Raw genomic sequence first — 15,530 nt, 5'->3', positions numbered from 1 at the left:
CCCCAAAATTCATGTCCACCTAGAACCTGGGAAGGTGAGCTTATTTGGAAATAGGGTCTTTGCAGGTATAATCAAGTTAAGATGAAGTCACACTGGATTAGGATGTGCCCAACTCCAATATGACTGGTGTCCTTATAAGAAGAGGGAAGTTCATGGGCCGGCCCCATGGCTTAGTGGTTAAGCGCGCGCGCTCCGCTGCTGGTGGCCCGGGTTCGGATCCCGGGCATGTACCGACTCACTGCTTCTCCGGCCAGGCTGAGGCCGCGTCCCACATACAGCAACTAGAAGGACGTGCAGCTATGACATACAGCTATCTACTGGGGCTTTGGGGGAAATAAATAAAATTATTAAAAAAAAAAAAAAGAGGGAAGTTTAGACACAGACACATGGGGGAGAAGGCACATGATGACAGAGGCAGAGACTAGAGTGATGTGGCTACAAGCCAAGGACTGCAGGAGCCACCAGAAGGCAAAGGATTCTACGCTAGCACTTTGAGGGAGCACAGCCCTATCGACACCTTGATTTCAAAGTTCTGGCATGCTCTCAAATAACTTTGAGAGAGTAAATTTCTTTTTGCTTTTGTAAATTTCTGTTATTTTAAGCCATCCAGTTTGTGGTATTCTGTCACAGCAGCCACAGGAAACTAACGCAGGCCTCACACAGTTGTTCTGACAGCCCCGACTGAAGTCCTGGCTGACACGCATCCACCACAGACCTGTGGACAAATCTCCAGATGATTTCAAGCCCTGGACATTGGGTCAGCCAAAACTGGAGGCTGACCTAGCTGATGCTGGGGGGTCAGAGACAAGCTGTTCCCATTGAACCTGCCCAAATGGAAGACCCTCGAGCAAAGTGAATGACTGCTGTGTGTTTAAGCCAGTGAGTCGGGGTGGTCAGTCATGCAGCAGTAGACACCTGGGAGCACGTGCTTTTACCACATTCTCCTCTCCCATCTGCTGAGGTGGATGCTACATTGCCTCAACTCTGTCTGTGTACACGTCCTTCTATCATTTGGGGCTACAACCAGAAGCAGAGTCGCAAGGTCAGAGGATCAATTGATGTGTACCTTGGCCCAGGCCTGCAGCTGGCTGTCTGAATCCACTGCCCAGTCCACGCCACACTGTGCAAGTGGTTCCCATCTACCACATACTGCCACGCTCTGTATTGTCTGGCTTTCTAGTTTCCACTAGTCCATTGCCTATGAAGTCTGATCTTGTTACTGTTCTCATGTGCATTTCTTGATTTTTTTGTGACTTTGAACACCTCTTCTTATGTGGATTAGCTTTTTATTTTTGTGAGGAAGATCGGCCCTGAGCTAACATCTGCCAATCCTCCTCTTTTTTGCTGAGGAAGACTGGCCCTGGGCTAACATCCATGCCCATCTTCCTCCACTTTATATGAGACGCCGCCACAGCATGGCTTGACAAGCAGTGCATCAGTGTGCGCCTGGGATCTGAACCGGTGAACCCTGGGCCAGTGCAGCGGAGTGTGCGCACTTAACTGCTTGTACCACCGGGCCAGCCCCCCCGATTAGCTTTTTAAATTTCCTCTTCTGTAGATAGTTTGTTCATAGCCTTTGCTATTTTTCTAATTGGGGCTCCTGCCTTTTTCTTGTTGACTTGCAGGATTTCCAATGTGAAGAATCAATTATTCATCCCTGTTGTATGGGGGAGACACAGGCTCAGAGAGGCTAAAGAACTGGCCCAAAGCCACACAGCCGGAAGCAGCCTGAGCACAAGCCTGTCTGATCTCAGTGTCTTGAGCAGGGTGCCAAGGAGACAGCTCAGCCCGCGGTGTGGCCCCCCGTGCAGAGCGAACAGGCGCTCCCACTATCAGACTTAGCTTCAGACACACTTCATCCTCCACAAGCTCTACGAAAGGGGGCTTTAAAATCCCATCCTCTAGCCGTCAATGTCAGGCCTGGAGCAGGGACATCCCCCTCCTCCCCAGGCTCTGGGCTAGCTAGGATTCACACCAGGTCTGGGGAACTCAGAACTCCATGCTCACAAAAGCACAAGCAGAATGCCAGGGGGGCTGAGGACAGGGCCAGAGGGCTTCCTCTGGAGAGGGCAGGATGAGGAGACAGGGGTGGGGTTGGATGCAGGGACTCAGAGCTTCAAGGGCAGGGCAGGTGAGTGGGTGGGCGCTGCTGGGCAGGGGAGCCCAGCCCACAAAGGCTCCTGATAGGACAGCTGCCCCAGCCCACTGGGCCTAGCGCCTGCCCTTGGGGTCACGGCCTCAGATACCCACTGACCTCTGGAGTTGGCCTGATGGGCTCAGACCCAGCTGCATCACCATAAGATGTGGCCTGAAGAAGGCACTTCACCTCCTGTGCCTCAGTTTCCTCACGGGGTTCTTGTGAGGGGTAAATCGGCTTGGTACACCGCCTGGCACAGTGCCCAGTAAACACCAACTGTGGCTGTTCTGTAAGAGCCTTTCTCCGAGGACCTCAAACACTGCTCCCACAACCAGCCTCTGGTGTGGCTGGGCCCAAGCCGCCTGCCTCTGTGGTGACCCAGGTTGCTGGGGGTCCCTCCTTCCCAGGCGGATGGTGCCACGGCTGGGGCTGGGCCGCCTTTCCCTCTCCAGGGGTCCCATGTACCACCACTCAGGGCACCTGCATGTTCCCCAGCTGTAGAATGGAAAGGATTCCTCAAAGCCCTCAGACCAAGTACTCCAGGCTCAAGTGCCCAGTGACGACCTCTGACCCTGGCCCTGCCCACCCCACTAGGCCCTGCAGTGTGTCTTGTCCTAGAGGGTGCAGCCCCAGGGGGATCCCCTTTCTGCAGAGAGGATCTGTGGGGGAGGGCTTGGTTTGGTGGTGGGCCTCAGTAGTCTCTGGGACAGCCTGGCTCTTCCTGATCAGCAGAGGGGTTGGCTGTGCTGCCTGGCCTCCGCCCGGCCAGTGGGCTGGGGAGCAAGCCAGCTACGCGGAGTGATACATCAATGACCTCTTTATTTTTGGCCGGGTCAATGGCGGCCCAGGGGCATGTAACATAACGGATAGTGGGCTGCTGGCAGGCGCTGACCCTTGGGCTCACACCCACCTGGAAGGAGATGTGTGGAGGTGGGAACTGGCCAGGGGTCTTGGGATGTCTAACGCCCATTGCCAAGGGTAGGATGGCTCTGAGACCCCAGGGATGTGTGGGTGCCCCAGGGACACCTGGGCCTCCAGGGGAGAGTGGAGTGGTCAATGCCCAATAAATAAACAGCACAGTCTCAAACCACTTGGGCCCCAGGCCGCGGGGCGGGGGTGATGACAGGCTCTCTTCCTGACTCTGACAGGAGACTGGCTCAGGGAGTTCTGACTGCCTTCTCAGGGGACAGGAAGGGAGAGAAGCTAGACCCGTCCTCAGCCAGGCCCACGGCTCTTCTCTGCCCTGGGGTTGGCGGGGCCCGCGGGGCGTCAGTGGGCTGAGACATCAGGGGTGAGCATGTCCAGGGGAGTCCACAGCTCCAGTGTCCCTGCACGGGGCCTCTCAGAGACTGGGTCAGGGGAGAAAAGGGCCCGGTTCCTGGGAGCTGACTCAGCTCAGCGCCATCCTGTCAGGAGCAGAGGGGCCTCTTTGAGCCCCTGGGGGCAGATGCTGGGTTAGGGTGGGCTTGAGAGCTGCAGAGCCCCACAAGAGCTGGCCCGCTGCCCCCAGTGCTGGTGACTCCTGGAGGGTCCTCCTCCACTACTTGCCCAGAGCCCCCCGGGGCAGCAGCTCCACGAAGCTCAAGGCACTCTGCAGTGACGTCAGGCAGTAGCCCTCCTCTCCAATCAGGTACCTGCGTGGAGGTGGGCACGGGGGACACCTGTCACCTGGAGGGGTGCTCTGGAAGGGGCATCTGCCTTCACGGGGCAGGACCTGGACGCTGAGGTCCCACACGGAGCTGGGCCGGAGGAACAGCCCACCTCCCAGGTAGACGCTGCTCAGGGGACAGCCCCTCGTTCCTGTTTAGGCAGTAAGCCGAGTGAGGGGCGGTGGGAAGGGGCTGGGGAGAGGGGACCATGTGCTGTGTGCACAGGTGGACCCCTAACTTGGGAGCCTGTGCCTAGCCCCCAGTGCTGGCCCAACCCTGGCCCGGAGGCTCCTACCCCTCGTGAATGAACTCCTCCAGGGCTGCACACTCCGACACCAGCTGCGGGAGGCCGCTTCTCAGCACCACGAAAGACAGAATGGGCAGCAGGTCATCGGCACCACTGTTGGGCAAAGGCACGGCCGGCTGGTTGGCTCCAGAGGCCAGTGGGGCTGCCCAATCCCCACAAGCTCGCAGACCCCTAGCTTGACCCCTGGAGTCTTGGGCTCGTGGCTGATCTCTCTGCACCCGTCCCGCCCGTCTGCATGGGGGGCCAGGGGTGGACTCTGGTCAGCAGCACAGACCACCAAGGAGCAGTGAGGCCATCCCCAAACAGGGACCCTGTACTGTAGACCCCAGGGCTGAACTCAGGGAGGCTCCACGGTGGAGGAGTGGGGGCAGCTGCAACCTCACAAGCTTGCCCCATGAGCTGCCTGAGCCTGGGGGCAGTGTGATGGAGGGGACGACCCATGTCCCAGGCAGCCTGCTCACTCTTGGGACTGAGTGTTACTCAGCTCAGAACATCAGGCACCCCAAGTCCTCCAAAAGAGACCTCTAAATAAGCTGAGAAGGGAGCGAGTGAGGCCACACAGGATGCTCAGAACCCTGGCCCAAGGGCCCCATGGGCCAGTGGACTCTGGCAACAGCACAGGGGCAAAGATTGTGGCTTGAGTCTGACAACTGGGGAGGCCCTGCCCTCACCTCCCTGGACACCGCACACCTGTGGGAACACAGTCCCTCACTGGCTGCTCAGATGCCCAAAGGAGGGAGCTACTGTGAAGCTGTGGTTGGGACTCGGACACAATTTCAGTCCTGGAACTCTTTTACCTGCAGTACTTACTCGGGAACCAAAAGGCAAACCCGTGAAGGGGCCCAGTGGGAACCATGCTGGGCCTGTGGCCTGACCCTGCGGCAAAGGCCCAGCACCCTGGCCCTGGGGGCTGGGGGATAGAGGGAGCATCTGTCTCCCTCCTCTTGGGTGGAACCTCTCCCTGCTGACCTCACCTCAGCTCTGTTTTTTTTTTTGTTTATTTTTGTGAGGAAGATCAGCCCTGAGCTCACATCCTTGCTAATCCTCCTCTTTTTGCTGAGGAAGACCAGCTCTGAGCTAATATCTATTGCCAATCCTCCTCCTTTTTTTTTCCCCGAAAGCCCCAGTAGATAGTTGTATGTCATAGTTGCACATCCTTCTAGTTGCTGTATGTGGTACGCAGCCTCAGCATGACCGGAGAAGCGATGCGTCGGTGCGCGCCCGGGATCCGAACCCGGGCCGCCAGTAGCGGAGTGCACGCACTTAACTGCTAAGCCACGGGGCCGGCCCCCTCACCTCAGCTCTGACTTTTATCTGCCCATCACCTGCAGGCCCCTGGGTGTAGGCGGGGGCCACAGCCTGCCCAACAGGCTGCAATGACAGGTGCCTTCAGGATGACCCTGATCCCTGCAGCAAGGTGGCTGGAGGCAGAGCCCCTACAGGTGCTTAGGGGACGCCAGCCCCAGTTGGGCACCAAGGCAGGAGGCTGCTGGCCACAGGCGGATCCAAGTGAGACTGAGGCAGGACCAGGCATCAGAGCCCCGGGCTGCAGGTCCCAGGTGGGGAAGACCCCCGCCCCATCTCGGGAGGGCGGGCAGGGCCAATGTAGGAACCCCAGAGCTGGGGGCTCAGTGCAGGGAGCAAGCTCTTCACTGGGGCCGGGACAGCTTTCCCCAGATGTGCCACTCAGGGGCCAAGCACATGCTTCTGGGACGACAACCCTGCTTTTCACCAGACTAGCCAGGGGGTCCCTGACCCCTAAGAAGCCCTGCCCAGAGGAGCAGAAATGCTTCGTCCGCAGTGGCTGGAGCTGGGATTCTTGGTGGAAGTGGGCTCTACTCCCCTCGATGATGAGCTCTACAAAGGTTATGGAGGAACAGGACTGCTAGGGCCCAAGTGGGCCAGACGCTGGGCAGAAACCCATGGTCTTGGTGCCCCAAGCAGGGTGAGAGGGTTGTCCCTTCCGCCAGGCCTCTGAAGGCAACCCCTCACGCACCCAGTGCCTACCCTAGGACGTGCGCTCCCGGGACTCACATGACAGTGGCGCCGGGCTGGGGTCCAGCCTGGAGTCCAGCCTCCTGGGCCCGGTAGTAATCCTCTGCACAGGCACAGATGACCCGCAGGGCCCTCACTGCAGCACAGAAGCGAGGCTTTGGGTGAGAGGCAGGAGAAGCCTGTCCAGGATGGCCTGGAGGCCAGCACTGCTCCCTCGCCCCTCATGTGCAGCACGTGCTGGGCAGAGCCAGGACAATCCCTCCCATGGATATCGCTCTCACACCACTGATGTCCCATGGGACACACCCTCATCTGAGAAGAGGAGGTTCTGCAGCTCAGAGGTGCAAGACACAGGCTCCAGGTCACCCTCTGGGATGGGGCTCTGTCATATCCGACTATGTTCCCCTTTCCCTCTTCCCAAACCACCCCCCACTAACCAACGCATTCCAGCTTCTTCTGGGGGCAGCTCTCCAGAACCAGCAGACCCAGCTCCTGGGCTGCTGTGCAGTAGGGGTAGGCACCAGCTCCCATGGCCTCAGGGTCCCGAGGGAGGAGCTTGGCGGGGATGCCTACGGCTGCTGGGGGCGCATTCCTGTAGAGCTCCATGCTCCTGCTCAGGGCAGCCTCCCGGGGGCGGTGCACACTCCTGGGGCAGAGAGAGGCCAGGCTCAGCTGCTCAGGGGACCCTGACCCAGGATAGAGGCAGGGCTAAGGAAAGCTGGCCGTGCCCCAAGTCACAGGAGGGTGGGTGGGCGACCTGCAAACCTGAAACACCCAGGCCTCAGAGTAAAGTGCCAGCTGGAAGCACAGTCAGAAGTTTGCCCCAAGACTCAAGAAGGGGCCTCACACTCCAGCCGGTGGGAAAGGCCCTGCAGTGGACTGGCGCTAGGGCTGTACCTGTAGAAGGTCAGCAGCAGGGGCCACAGCGGGGAGAAGAAGGACTCCTCGATGCAGGCCAGGCAGCGGTCCTTGGAGGCGGCCATGTTCAGGCCTTCAAAAGCCAGGAGCGTCAGCGAGAGTAGCCTGTCTGCCGGGAGCAGAGCAGGCACAGCGGCGCTGTGGGGACAGCTGGGCCATCCAGCTTGGCTGGCAGCCCCTGCAGGTCACCCCCAGCCAGCTTTGGGTTCCCAGATGGGCCCCTCTCCTTCCCAGAGCCAGCTCAGTGTGGGCAGTCACCGTTAATGTCCTAGCTCAGTGGGGAGGGGGCTTGGCCTGACCCTCCCTCCACTCCCCTTCAAACCACCCCCTCCTATATGTCCATGTGGCCTGGGATCGGAGCAGGAAATCTGGGCCCTCATCCCTGGGGGCTCAGAGGGTCATGCACAGCTCCCCTGAGGGGCCAAGAAGACAGGCCTGGGCAAGAAGGCAGAAAACACTGTCTTTCTGAAAAAGGTTTCTACCCAAAACTGTGAGAACCTGGAAAGATTTTAAAAGCATATACCAAGACAATAAATATGAGGCCCAGGAGACAGAGGACCTGCTTGGGGAGGACGGCGGACCTGCGCCAGAAGAAGGGGAGACCCACTTGGGGAGGAGGGGGAGCCTCAGAGAGTGGGGCCCCACAGTGAGTAGAAGGTCCCTGACTGTTAGGCCTCCCTCTCTGGTTCTCAGAAAACCACCGAGGCCTTCCTCCTTCAAAAAGACTTGGAAGTCACCCACTGCCCTGGGTCCCAACCCTTAGGGAACCCACATACTACTCTCAAAACAGAAAAGGCTAAGGGAGGAGCCCACTGTCACCACCAGGCTGCACACCTCCAACAGTCCTTGGTTTGCAGAGACATGAGTTGGACTGGATGGAACAGCCGGGACTACCTGGCTGCCAGAGGATCTGAGGACAGACCCTTCCCCAAACAGAAGACTGGAATGGACCGGGCTGTGCCTCCCAGTGCAGCCCAGTGAGAAGACAGCCAGTGACTCAGAGCAACCTGGGCCCACAGCCAGCCCCAGCAGCTCTCTGAGGCAGGCACCTCCCTCTGCTAAGCTGGGTGTTTGGCCGGCAGGGAGGGGAGATGGAGCAGGCTCTGTAGATCAGGGCTGGCCCCACTGCCAGGCAGAGGAAGCCCCTCCTCCCAGGCCTGTCTCCCGCCTATGACAAGCTTTTTGCTGGCAGTGGGCTTCAGAGTCGGAGCAGCTTCCCCCACCCGCCTGCCTGTCCTGCGGGGTGCTGGCCCTCACCAACGGCTTCGTGGATGTCCTTCACAGTGCTCTTCAGCTGCTCCAGCAATGGCTCCTTCACCCCGGGGGTCTGGGGCTCTGGCCACCCCCCAGGGCCCTGGCCCCACCTCTCAGAAGTAGCCAGAAACTGTTCCAGGTCTTCGAAGGAGCTGTCCTTGCATGGCAGGTGGGATGAGATGTCTGCCAGGGGTGAGGGCAGCCCTGCAGGGGTGCTGTCCGCCCCTCTGTCGGGGGGGCCAGGGTGGGGCGGGGGCGTGGGAGGACTGGCGGGGGTGCTGTCAGGAGGCCGCGGGGCCGGGCCTGGCTCTGGCGGGGAGAGCATGCAGTAGAGGCTCTGCGAAGGCCGAAGCCGCCGGCTTCCAGGGGCCAGCAGCCCGTCGGTGTCCGCAGGCAGGGTGCAGCAGCCCGGGGCCAAGGCAGCGCCCACGGCGGCCTGGCTCACCACCGGGTACAGCGCGCGGTACACAGCGCACTGGAGCTTCTTCAGGAGCTTCGAGATGGGGTGGTCCGGGATGCTGCGAGCAGGGGAGAGGCAGCATCGAGGGCATAGCCCCTGGCCGCCTCTGGCCTCTCCCGGCAGCCGCCCGTCTACACAGCGGCCCCGCCGTCAGAGACTGTAGAGAAGTGGCTCACATGTTATTTCCTTGAGGGTGAAGGTTGCAAAGAAAGTCTGACCCACCCCTCTGAGATGGCAGAAGAAGGCCAGCCAATGAGCCTCGGTGCCATGGGGGTGGCCACCCAGGGCCTCTGCGGGACCCTCACTCGCCTGTCTTCTCCCTGTCTAGTCCTTGGGGGAGGGGCTGCAGGCCCTGGTACCTGAGCAGGTGGGAGACCAGGCTGGTCACCAACGACAGGTCCCCTGGGCTCCTCTTGAGCTTGGCCCTCCAGTGCTTTGGCCAGTCCTGCAGGACAGGAGACTTTGGGGAGCATGGCAGGACCCACGATGGGATGCCCCTCCTCCCCCACCAACACTGTGCCCCAGGGGACTAGCGCCTTTGCCCAGGCCCTTCCTGGAGTGCAGGGAAGAAGACCCCCGCTGTCAGGCTGCCGGACCCCCATCCTGCCGCCAGGAGCCTCAACACATGACCCTTGCCCCACCCCCACCCCCAAGGGACTCACGTGGTCCTGCTCGTACTCAAGGATGGCGGCATAAAGGGCCCGCTGCTCCCGCTCCTCCGGGGTCAGGGCAACCTGACTGCAGAACCTCCTGGGAATGAAGCGTGGGGCTGGCAGCCTCAGGGCTGGAGGGGCCGGTGCGGGAACCCCCATCTGTCCCCCCAGCTGCCCAAGAGCAACGGGAGGAGACACACCTGTTGGCGGCCTCCTGGAGTCGAAGCCGGCGCTCCTCCATCTTCCTCTGCAGCTGGGGCGGAGAGTCAAGGCCGTGTGTGATGTGGGTGGCCCCCATACCGTGCCAGACACAAGGCCCAGGAGGTACGGTCCAGTGGGGCGGGCCGGAGGAGACGCAAAGGCCAGAGGACAGATGCCCACTCAGGGAGGGAAGGCAAGTCCTAGCCAACTCCAAGGATGGAGAGGAGCCCATGGGCGCTAGGAGAGGCAGGACCGCCTGTGCGAAGGCCCGGAGGGTGAGAGGAAGGGGGGCTGGGCAGGAACTATCCCTTGAGGGCATGCCTTTCCAAAGCCAGAAGAATTCTGTTCCCGCACCCCAAACCTCAATCAAAGTCACACTGCACTTCCCCCTCGAGACAGCAAGGATGGATGGAAAGGATACTGTCTCCTCCCGGGCTTTGGCAATCACCAGGTTCTCCATCATCTGCCGCTGCAGAGATAGGGTCTAGGAAGGAATGGAAGGAATAAGGCCTACTTCCCCTCTCCCACCGCCCCAGACCCTCCCTGGGCCCAGCTCACCAGGGATGTCTTCTGCAGGGCCTGGCTGGGGTCCAGACGGGCCATCCGAGCCTCATATGCAGCCTTCAATTTCTGGTTCTGCAGGGAGGCCTCCTCCAGGGGTGTCAGCTCTCTGGAAATGGTGACAAGCTGCTGTCTAGGCCCCAGGAAGCCCAGGAATGCTCTGGTGACTTGAGGACCCTCCCTGTCCCTGCCCTGGAGACCAGAAGGTGAGGAGGTGGTGATGAGGCAGGCAGGAATGTAAAAGGAGGAGGAGATCTGGAGTGGACTGAAGACACCTGCCCTACTGAAATGTGGCCTTGCTATTGCCAGGACTTCTGACTTGTCAAGAAAAGCTGGACATAGACCTTTATGCAAATTAGTTATAGTGCTAGAAACAACATGAAACTCTTTCAAGGCACCATGTGGGCCAAACAGCTAGATTAGTTTGCAGCGCAGGAAAGGTAGAACCATGTCTACTCCATAACAGTTACCAACAACCATCCCATCACCAAACTCTTTGGTTCCCCGTCTTCCTGCTTTCATGGGTGGGAGAGAGTAAGCTGTGGGGGACATAAGACTGAGGAGGGAAAGTTTATCCCAGGATGGAAGTCTTGTGCCTGGCCCTACCCCAAAGCTGCATGCGCAGAAATGAGGTGCCTGGAACCTCCTGAGTAGCAGTGGCTACTCAGCGGCTACAAAGAGTTTCATGTTGTTTCTGCCTCCTGGCAGCAGCAGCGCCAGGAGGAGCCAGTCCTCCTTGTTTATCCTACTTGGGATTCTTGCATCTATGTCTTGCTATCTTTCATCAGTTCTAGAAAATTGCCTGCTGTTATATTTTCAAATAATGCCTCTCTTCCATTTTCTTTTTCCTCTTTTTTCTGGAACTCCAATAATCTTATGTTAGACCTTCCATCTCTTTTTCATATTTTTTGTCTTATTTTTTTCTGGGAGTCATTCTGGATATCTTTTGGCCTTTTGTCCAATTCACTAATTCTCTCTTCAGCTATGTCTATTCTGCTGTTGTAAACTTGTCCACTTGTTTTTGTGTGCATGTGTGGATTTTACTGGACAAATAATTTGTTGTTATTGTTTCTAATTAGTATTTAAAAATAATTTCGGTATATTTTTCATTTTGCTTCTACTTGGTTCTTTGTTTGCTGGGTAGATTTTATAGTTTCTTGTTCCCTGCAGGTATTTTCAAACTTTCTTTTTATTTTTCTAAAGATAAAAGAGCATGATTGTCTTATAATCTGTGTCTGATAACTGTCTGAAGACTTTGCAGGTCTGTTTTTGCTATCATCCCTTCAAGGTTTCTTGTTCCTTCTTGTGCTTGGTTATCTCTGTTTGCCATTCATTTTATGAAAGTTGAAGCTGCTCTGCTCCAAAGACAATTTGCATTCATTTCTGTCAGCACAAGGGTGTTTCCACTCTGGGACCCCTTTCAACTAAATTCACATGGTTAGCTCACTTTGTCTTGCCTTCAAACCCTGGCTCAGCCCACCTTCTATTTTGCCCCATCTTACTTCTTAGAGCTTTGCGACTCTACCACCTGAAGCTTCTGGAAGATCTCAGGCGGCAGAAATGGAGAGAGCTTCCCCCCCTCATCTGAGTACACCCGGCGATGTCGGGTGGTAGGTGAGGGGACAGGAGCAGCCACAGGCATGGCTGGCTTCAGGCGTGTTTTCCCTGCAAGACATATGTAGCCAAGGGTCATCATGGGATCCCCACATTCCATAGAGGAGATGCAGACTTGAGGGGTGCTCCAGGAAAACCTTCTGCTGCAGACCCACCAAGCTTGGCAGCTGTTGAGTGGGCCCTCTCCAGGCACTGCTCAGCCAGTTTCAGCATCTTCGAGGTGTCCGGGGACACAGTTTCCCCAGCTTCTGGGGAGCAAGGGATAAGAAGGCTGGTCACCATCATCTCTCATCACTAATCAGATTCTTGCTGAGATGACAACAGAGGCAAGCCCATCTCCTCCTCACCTCTGACGCCTGGGTGACCCCACTCCCTCCTAGTCTCTGACCATCTGCCCCAGGTTTACTTCCTGACCCTGTGTGGACTCCGAGTTCGGCCAGCCCAGCATCTGACTGATTGTCCTGTCTTCTCAGCTGGACCTTTGGAGCCGTCTCTCTACCTAACCAGGCCTTTTCTCCTCACTGAGGGCTTCATTTACACCTAGAGCCTCTCCTCAAGACACAGGCCATTTCACAGAGACGGCTTCATCACCCATCTCCCGCCCTCTGGCTGTGCTCAACCCCACCCCTGGCGCCTCCCTGTAGCTTCTGTTCTGCATTCCCTCCTCTGGGGACTGCTCCTACCAGCAGACATGCTGTAGGAGCTGGCACCCAAAACTCTCCTCTGGACCCTGCCAGCCCCCGCTCCTGACCCACCTCCTGCTCCCTGTACAGCTGGCCCCTCCCCACACCCTGTTTTAGCCCCTGACTCCCACTGAAACTGCCCTCATTCACCCAGCCACGTTTTGCCCTGCTCTGAGGGCTCCCCCACCTCTCAGGTCCTCTCTCCTCCAGGACATCCCTCTCAAGGACACTCCCACTGCACCCCCCTCCCAGTCCTCAATCTCGGAGTGGCCAGAGCCCTGCTAAGTCACTGGCTCCCTAGGGCAGCTCCATTCTGGTGACTCCCGCCTCTCCCTGACTGCTGTGCTTCTGTGTTCAGTGGGCTGCTGGACACCTCAAGCAGAATGTGCTCAGGACGCAGCTCTCCATTCCTCCCCCACAAGTCTGCTCCTGCCACCCCTGTGCAACCTGCCCCGTGCCTCACCATTCCCCCAGCAGCTCATTGTCCCCCCCAGTGGCTCGACCCCCTGCCCTGCCTGCAAGCATGGTGAGGTCTACCTTTAAAGAATATCCCCAAGTCCTTCATTCCTCCCACCTCTAGGTGGTCCCACCACTGCTGACCTCATTGTGGGCACCTCCTGGAGGGTCTGCTTCCATGCTGGTCTCCCCTCACAAGCCTCCACGAGATTCCCCTCACACCAGAACGACCCCAGTTCCACCCAAGGCCCTGCCTGCCCCAACTGCACCCTCCTCTTTCCAGCCTGCCTTCCTGGTACCCAGCACCCACTCTCATCTCAGGGCCTTTGCACATCTCTCTGCTGGGAATGCTACCCCCGTACTCTTCCTGGGCTGGGGTTCAATGTCCAGTCTCTGGTCATGCCTCCACCACCTTCCCATCCCCTTCCCCACAGCACTCATCCCTTCCCCACAGCACCCATCCCTTCCCACTCCCGCGTCACAGTGCGACAGCTTGTGCTTATTGAGTGCACACCCGTTCACCTTCCGCTAATGACCAAGTGGGTAGGACACAGGACACCCCCAGGGACCCACCACCGGCTAAGTTGTCCACCGTTTGCCCAGTGCGGAAGGAGCAGCGAGGCTGAGAACTGTACCTTTGGTGGTTTCCACTTCTTCCAGCAGTACCTGGGCGATGTAGTGGATGCTCCTCAGGTATTCTGTATATGCTTCCTGTGCCCAGGGGAGAGAAGGCATGGGTTGGGCCAGTGGAGGCAAACTATTCCATTACGTCCGCCTGGTGCCCTTGTGGGAAACACAGGAACAGTGGTTCCTGTGAGATACACTTGAGACAGCGAGCCTGAAGTTGTTAGCTGGTAATTCCTCCCAGTCTAATCAGTGATGTTCTGCCTGGGGCACAGATCAGATCCCTCTTCTCCAGACTTGAAAAAAAAGAGACCTGGCTGGGCATCCATCCCTCCTCTCACTGCCTTTCTCTCCAGCACAGGAAGGAATGGAGACTCTCATTCAGTGGGCCAGGGGAAGTGGCCTTGGCAGTTGCTGTCACTTTTCACTCTATGCAACAAGTTTCCTTCTTGTACAACTCAGAAGCCGTTCATTCAGTGGCTTTAAAAAAATATTTCCTGGGAGGTTACTAAAGGGACTGATGTTGCAAATCTTAGAATCACTTTCTGGCTTAGGTTCTGGGAAATCCCTTTCCTGAACCCCTGCATAGTACTCCCTGGGCATGTAGGAGTCTGGAATACTAGACTATCACCAGTTTCAAGGGTGGATCATTCTGTTCAGGGCTCCCTGTCAGAGCTCACGGTATTTGGAACAGCATCGTGTTTTGTTTTTTGTTTGTTTTGTTGCATCCCAGTTCTCAAATTACCAGTCTTTAAGTCTACACCTCAGAGATAAGGATAAAATGGATTCCGCGAAGGATTTCTGACTTGGCACCTGCTGCTCTAGAAAACCAACTTGGGGAAGGCAGCGGATAGGGGCGCCGGCCGCCTCTCCTGGGCACAGGCAGTCTCCCCCTCCCTGGACAGCCCAGCGTGGCTCAGCCGGCTTCTCCACCTGGAAACACCCCTTCTCGAAACAAGCCGCAGCTCTCCCCGCCGCCCTTCCTTCCAAGCACACTCGGACGACGCCTGGAAGCCGGGTTAACCTTTTCCAGACCGCCTCCCCTTTGGGGATCTGATGAAATCTACCGTGTCTGCCCAGAAAATACACATACACATGGACCTGTCCGCTAAATACGTTCTGGAGGGCCGCTTCACAGACCCTCTGAATCCCAGTACAAACAAAACCGCGGCCACGGGACTGCCCACTCGTTAAACGGATGGAGGACGCAGAGCGAGAGAGGACGGGAGCTGTGCAAGGTCACCGGCGGATGGGAGCCCGGTGCCCCGCCCGCCGCCCGAGGGTCCCGCCCGAGGGTCCCGCCGGCGCCCACCCCGTGGCCCCGCCCCGCCCCCGGGTCTGCGCCGCGGCCACCGCCCCCGCCTCGCCTCGCCTCGCCTCACCCGGGGCCGGTTGCTAGTGTCCAGCTCGATGGCCCCGTTGGCCAGCTTCATGGCGCACTGCAGCGGTTTCACCGCGCCGTCCCCGGCCGCAGCGGCCATGGTTTGTCGGGCGGGGGGGCGGCGGCTGAGGGGCGGGGCGGGCGGCCCGGAGCCCGGAGCCCGGAACGTACCCTGAGCGGGCGCGGGCGCCGCCCGAGCAGCGGACCGCGGGAAAAGGCAGGACCGGCGCGGGCACACTTCCGGCGGCCCCGCCCCTGCCGCCCCGAGTGCTCAGTTCCCGGGGCCGAAGGGGAGGAGATGGGGATGGCGAAGCTCTCAAGTAACCTGCTCACGCAGTTGCCATGAGCGTGCGAGTGCAGCAACCGGCGCCCTCACTCCACGCCTGTGACACGCCAATCTCACGGGCCCCACCCCCCACCGCTCGCCCCGCCCCTTGCTTTCCTAACACCGCCACGCCCCGCCCCTTGCTTTCCTAACACCGCCACGCCCCTCTTCACGCCCCCTCCGCGTGCCCTCCCTTCCTCGTCGCCCCGCCCCTCTCCTCGCCCCGCCCCTCGCCCTCCTGACAGCTCCCTGTCCCTCACCACTCGCCCGGTCCCTTGCTCTCCTCACACTGCCCCGCCTCTTAGCACTTTA

At 58.7% G+C, this 15,530-nt stretch overlaps 1 protein-coding gene across 12 annotated transcripts; it reads right to left on the bottom strand.

Moving 5' to 3' along the window:
* Positions 1 to 2,698: 2,698 nt before the first annotated feature.
* Positions 2,699 to 15,282, bottom strand: VPS9D1 (VPS9 domain containing 1). Of its 12 annotated transcripts, none has more exons than XM_087419720.1 (16): positions 14,895 to 15,048; positions 13,524 to 13,599; positions 11,905 to 11,997; positions 11,638 to 11,800; positions 10,133 to 10,244; positions 9,996 to 10,058; positions 9,574 to 9,626; positions 9,383 to 9,470; positions 9,080 to 9,165; positions 8,264 to 8,778; positions 7,614 to 7,764; positions 6,986 to 7,111; positions 6,526 to 6,734; positions 6,128 to 6,224; positions 4,082 to 4,186; positions 2,699 to 3,771 (listed from the first exon to the last, which is right to left on the bottom strand). In XM_087419720.1, exons 1-16 carry the CDS (start codon positions 14,991 to 14,993, stop codon positions 3,678 to 3,680), a joined length of 2,130 nt encoding a protein of 709 aa, XP_087275846.1. In that variant the 5' UTR covers positions 14,994 to 15,048; the 3' UTR covers positions 2,699 to 3,677. The 12 variants fall into 12 exon arrangements, with proteins under 12 accessions (XP_087275846.1, XP_087275847.1, XP_087275839.1 ...); XM_087419713.1 differs by lacking the exon at positions 7,614 to 7,764 and having other exon boundaries at positions 2,714 to 3,543; positions 3,686 to 3,771; positions 6,986 to 7,115; positions 11,905 to 11,994; positions 14,895 to 15,047; XM_087419712.1 differs by lacking the exon at positions 7,614 to 7,764 and having other exon boundaries at positions 2,834 to 3,543; positions 3,686 to 3,771; positions 6,986 to 7,115; positions 14,895 to 15,046.
* Positions 15,283 to 15,530: the final 248 nt, after the last annotated feature.

This window comes from Ceratotherium simum, chromosome 30 (genome assembly GCF_057802395.1).
Source record: "Ceratotherium simum simum isolate JZ-2026a chromosome 30, ASM5780239v1, whole genome shotgun sequence".
NCBI lineage: Eukaryota > Metazoa > Chordata > Mammalia > Perissodactyla > Rhinocerotidae > Ceratotherium > Ceratotherium simum.
Note: the sequence above shows the minus strand (reverse complement) of the source record. Positions and strands in the feature narration are given on the sequence as shown.

Bases quoted from the DNA above. Each gene is read 5' to 3' on its own strand.
- VPS9D1 (XM_087419720.1), bottom strand. From the start codon at position 14,993: ATGGCCGCTGCGGCCGGGGACGGCGCGGTGAAACCGCTGCAGTGCGCC. The intron at 11,998-13,523 runs GTACAGTTCTCA...CTTGCTCCCCAG, and splicing joins AGAAGTGGAAACCACCAAAG to AAGCTGGGGAAACTGTGTCC. The intron at 9,471-9,573 runs GTGTGTCTCCTC...CTTCATTCCCAG, and splicing joins CTCCAGGAGGCCGCCAACAG to GAGGTTCTGCAGTCAGGTTG.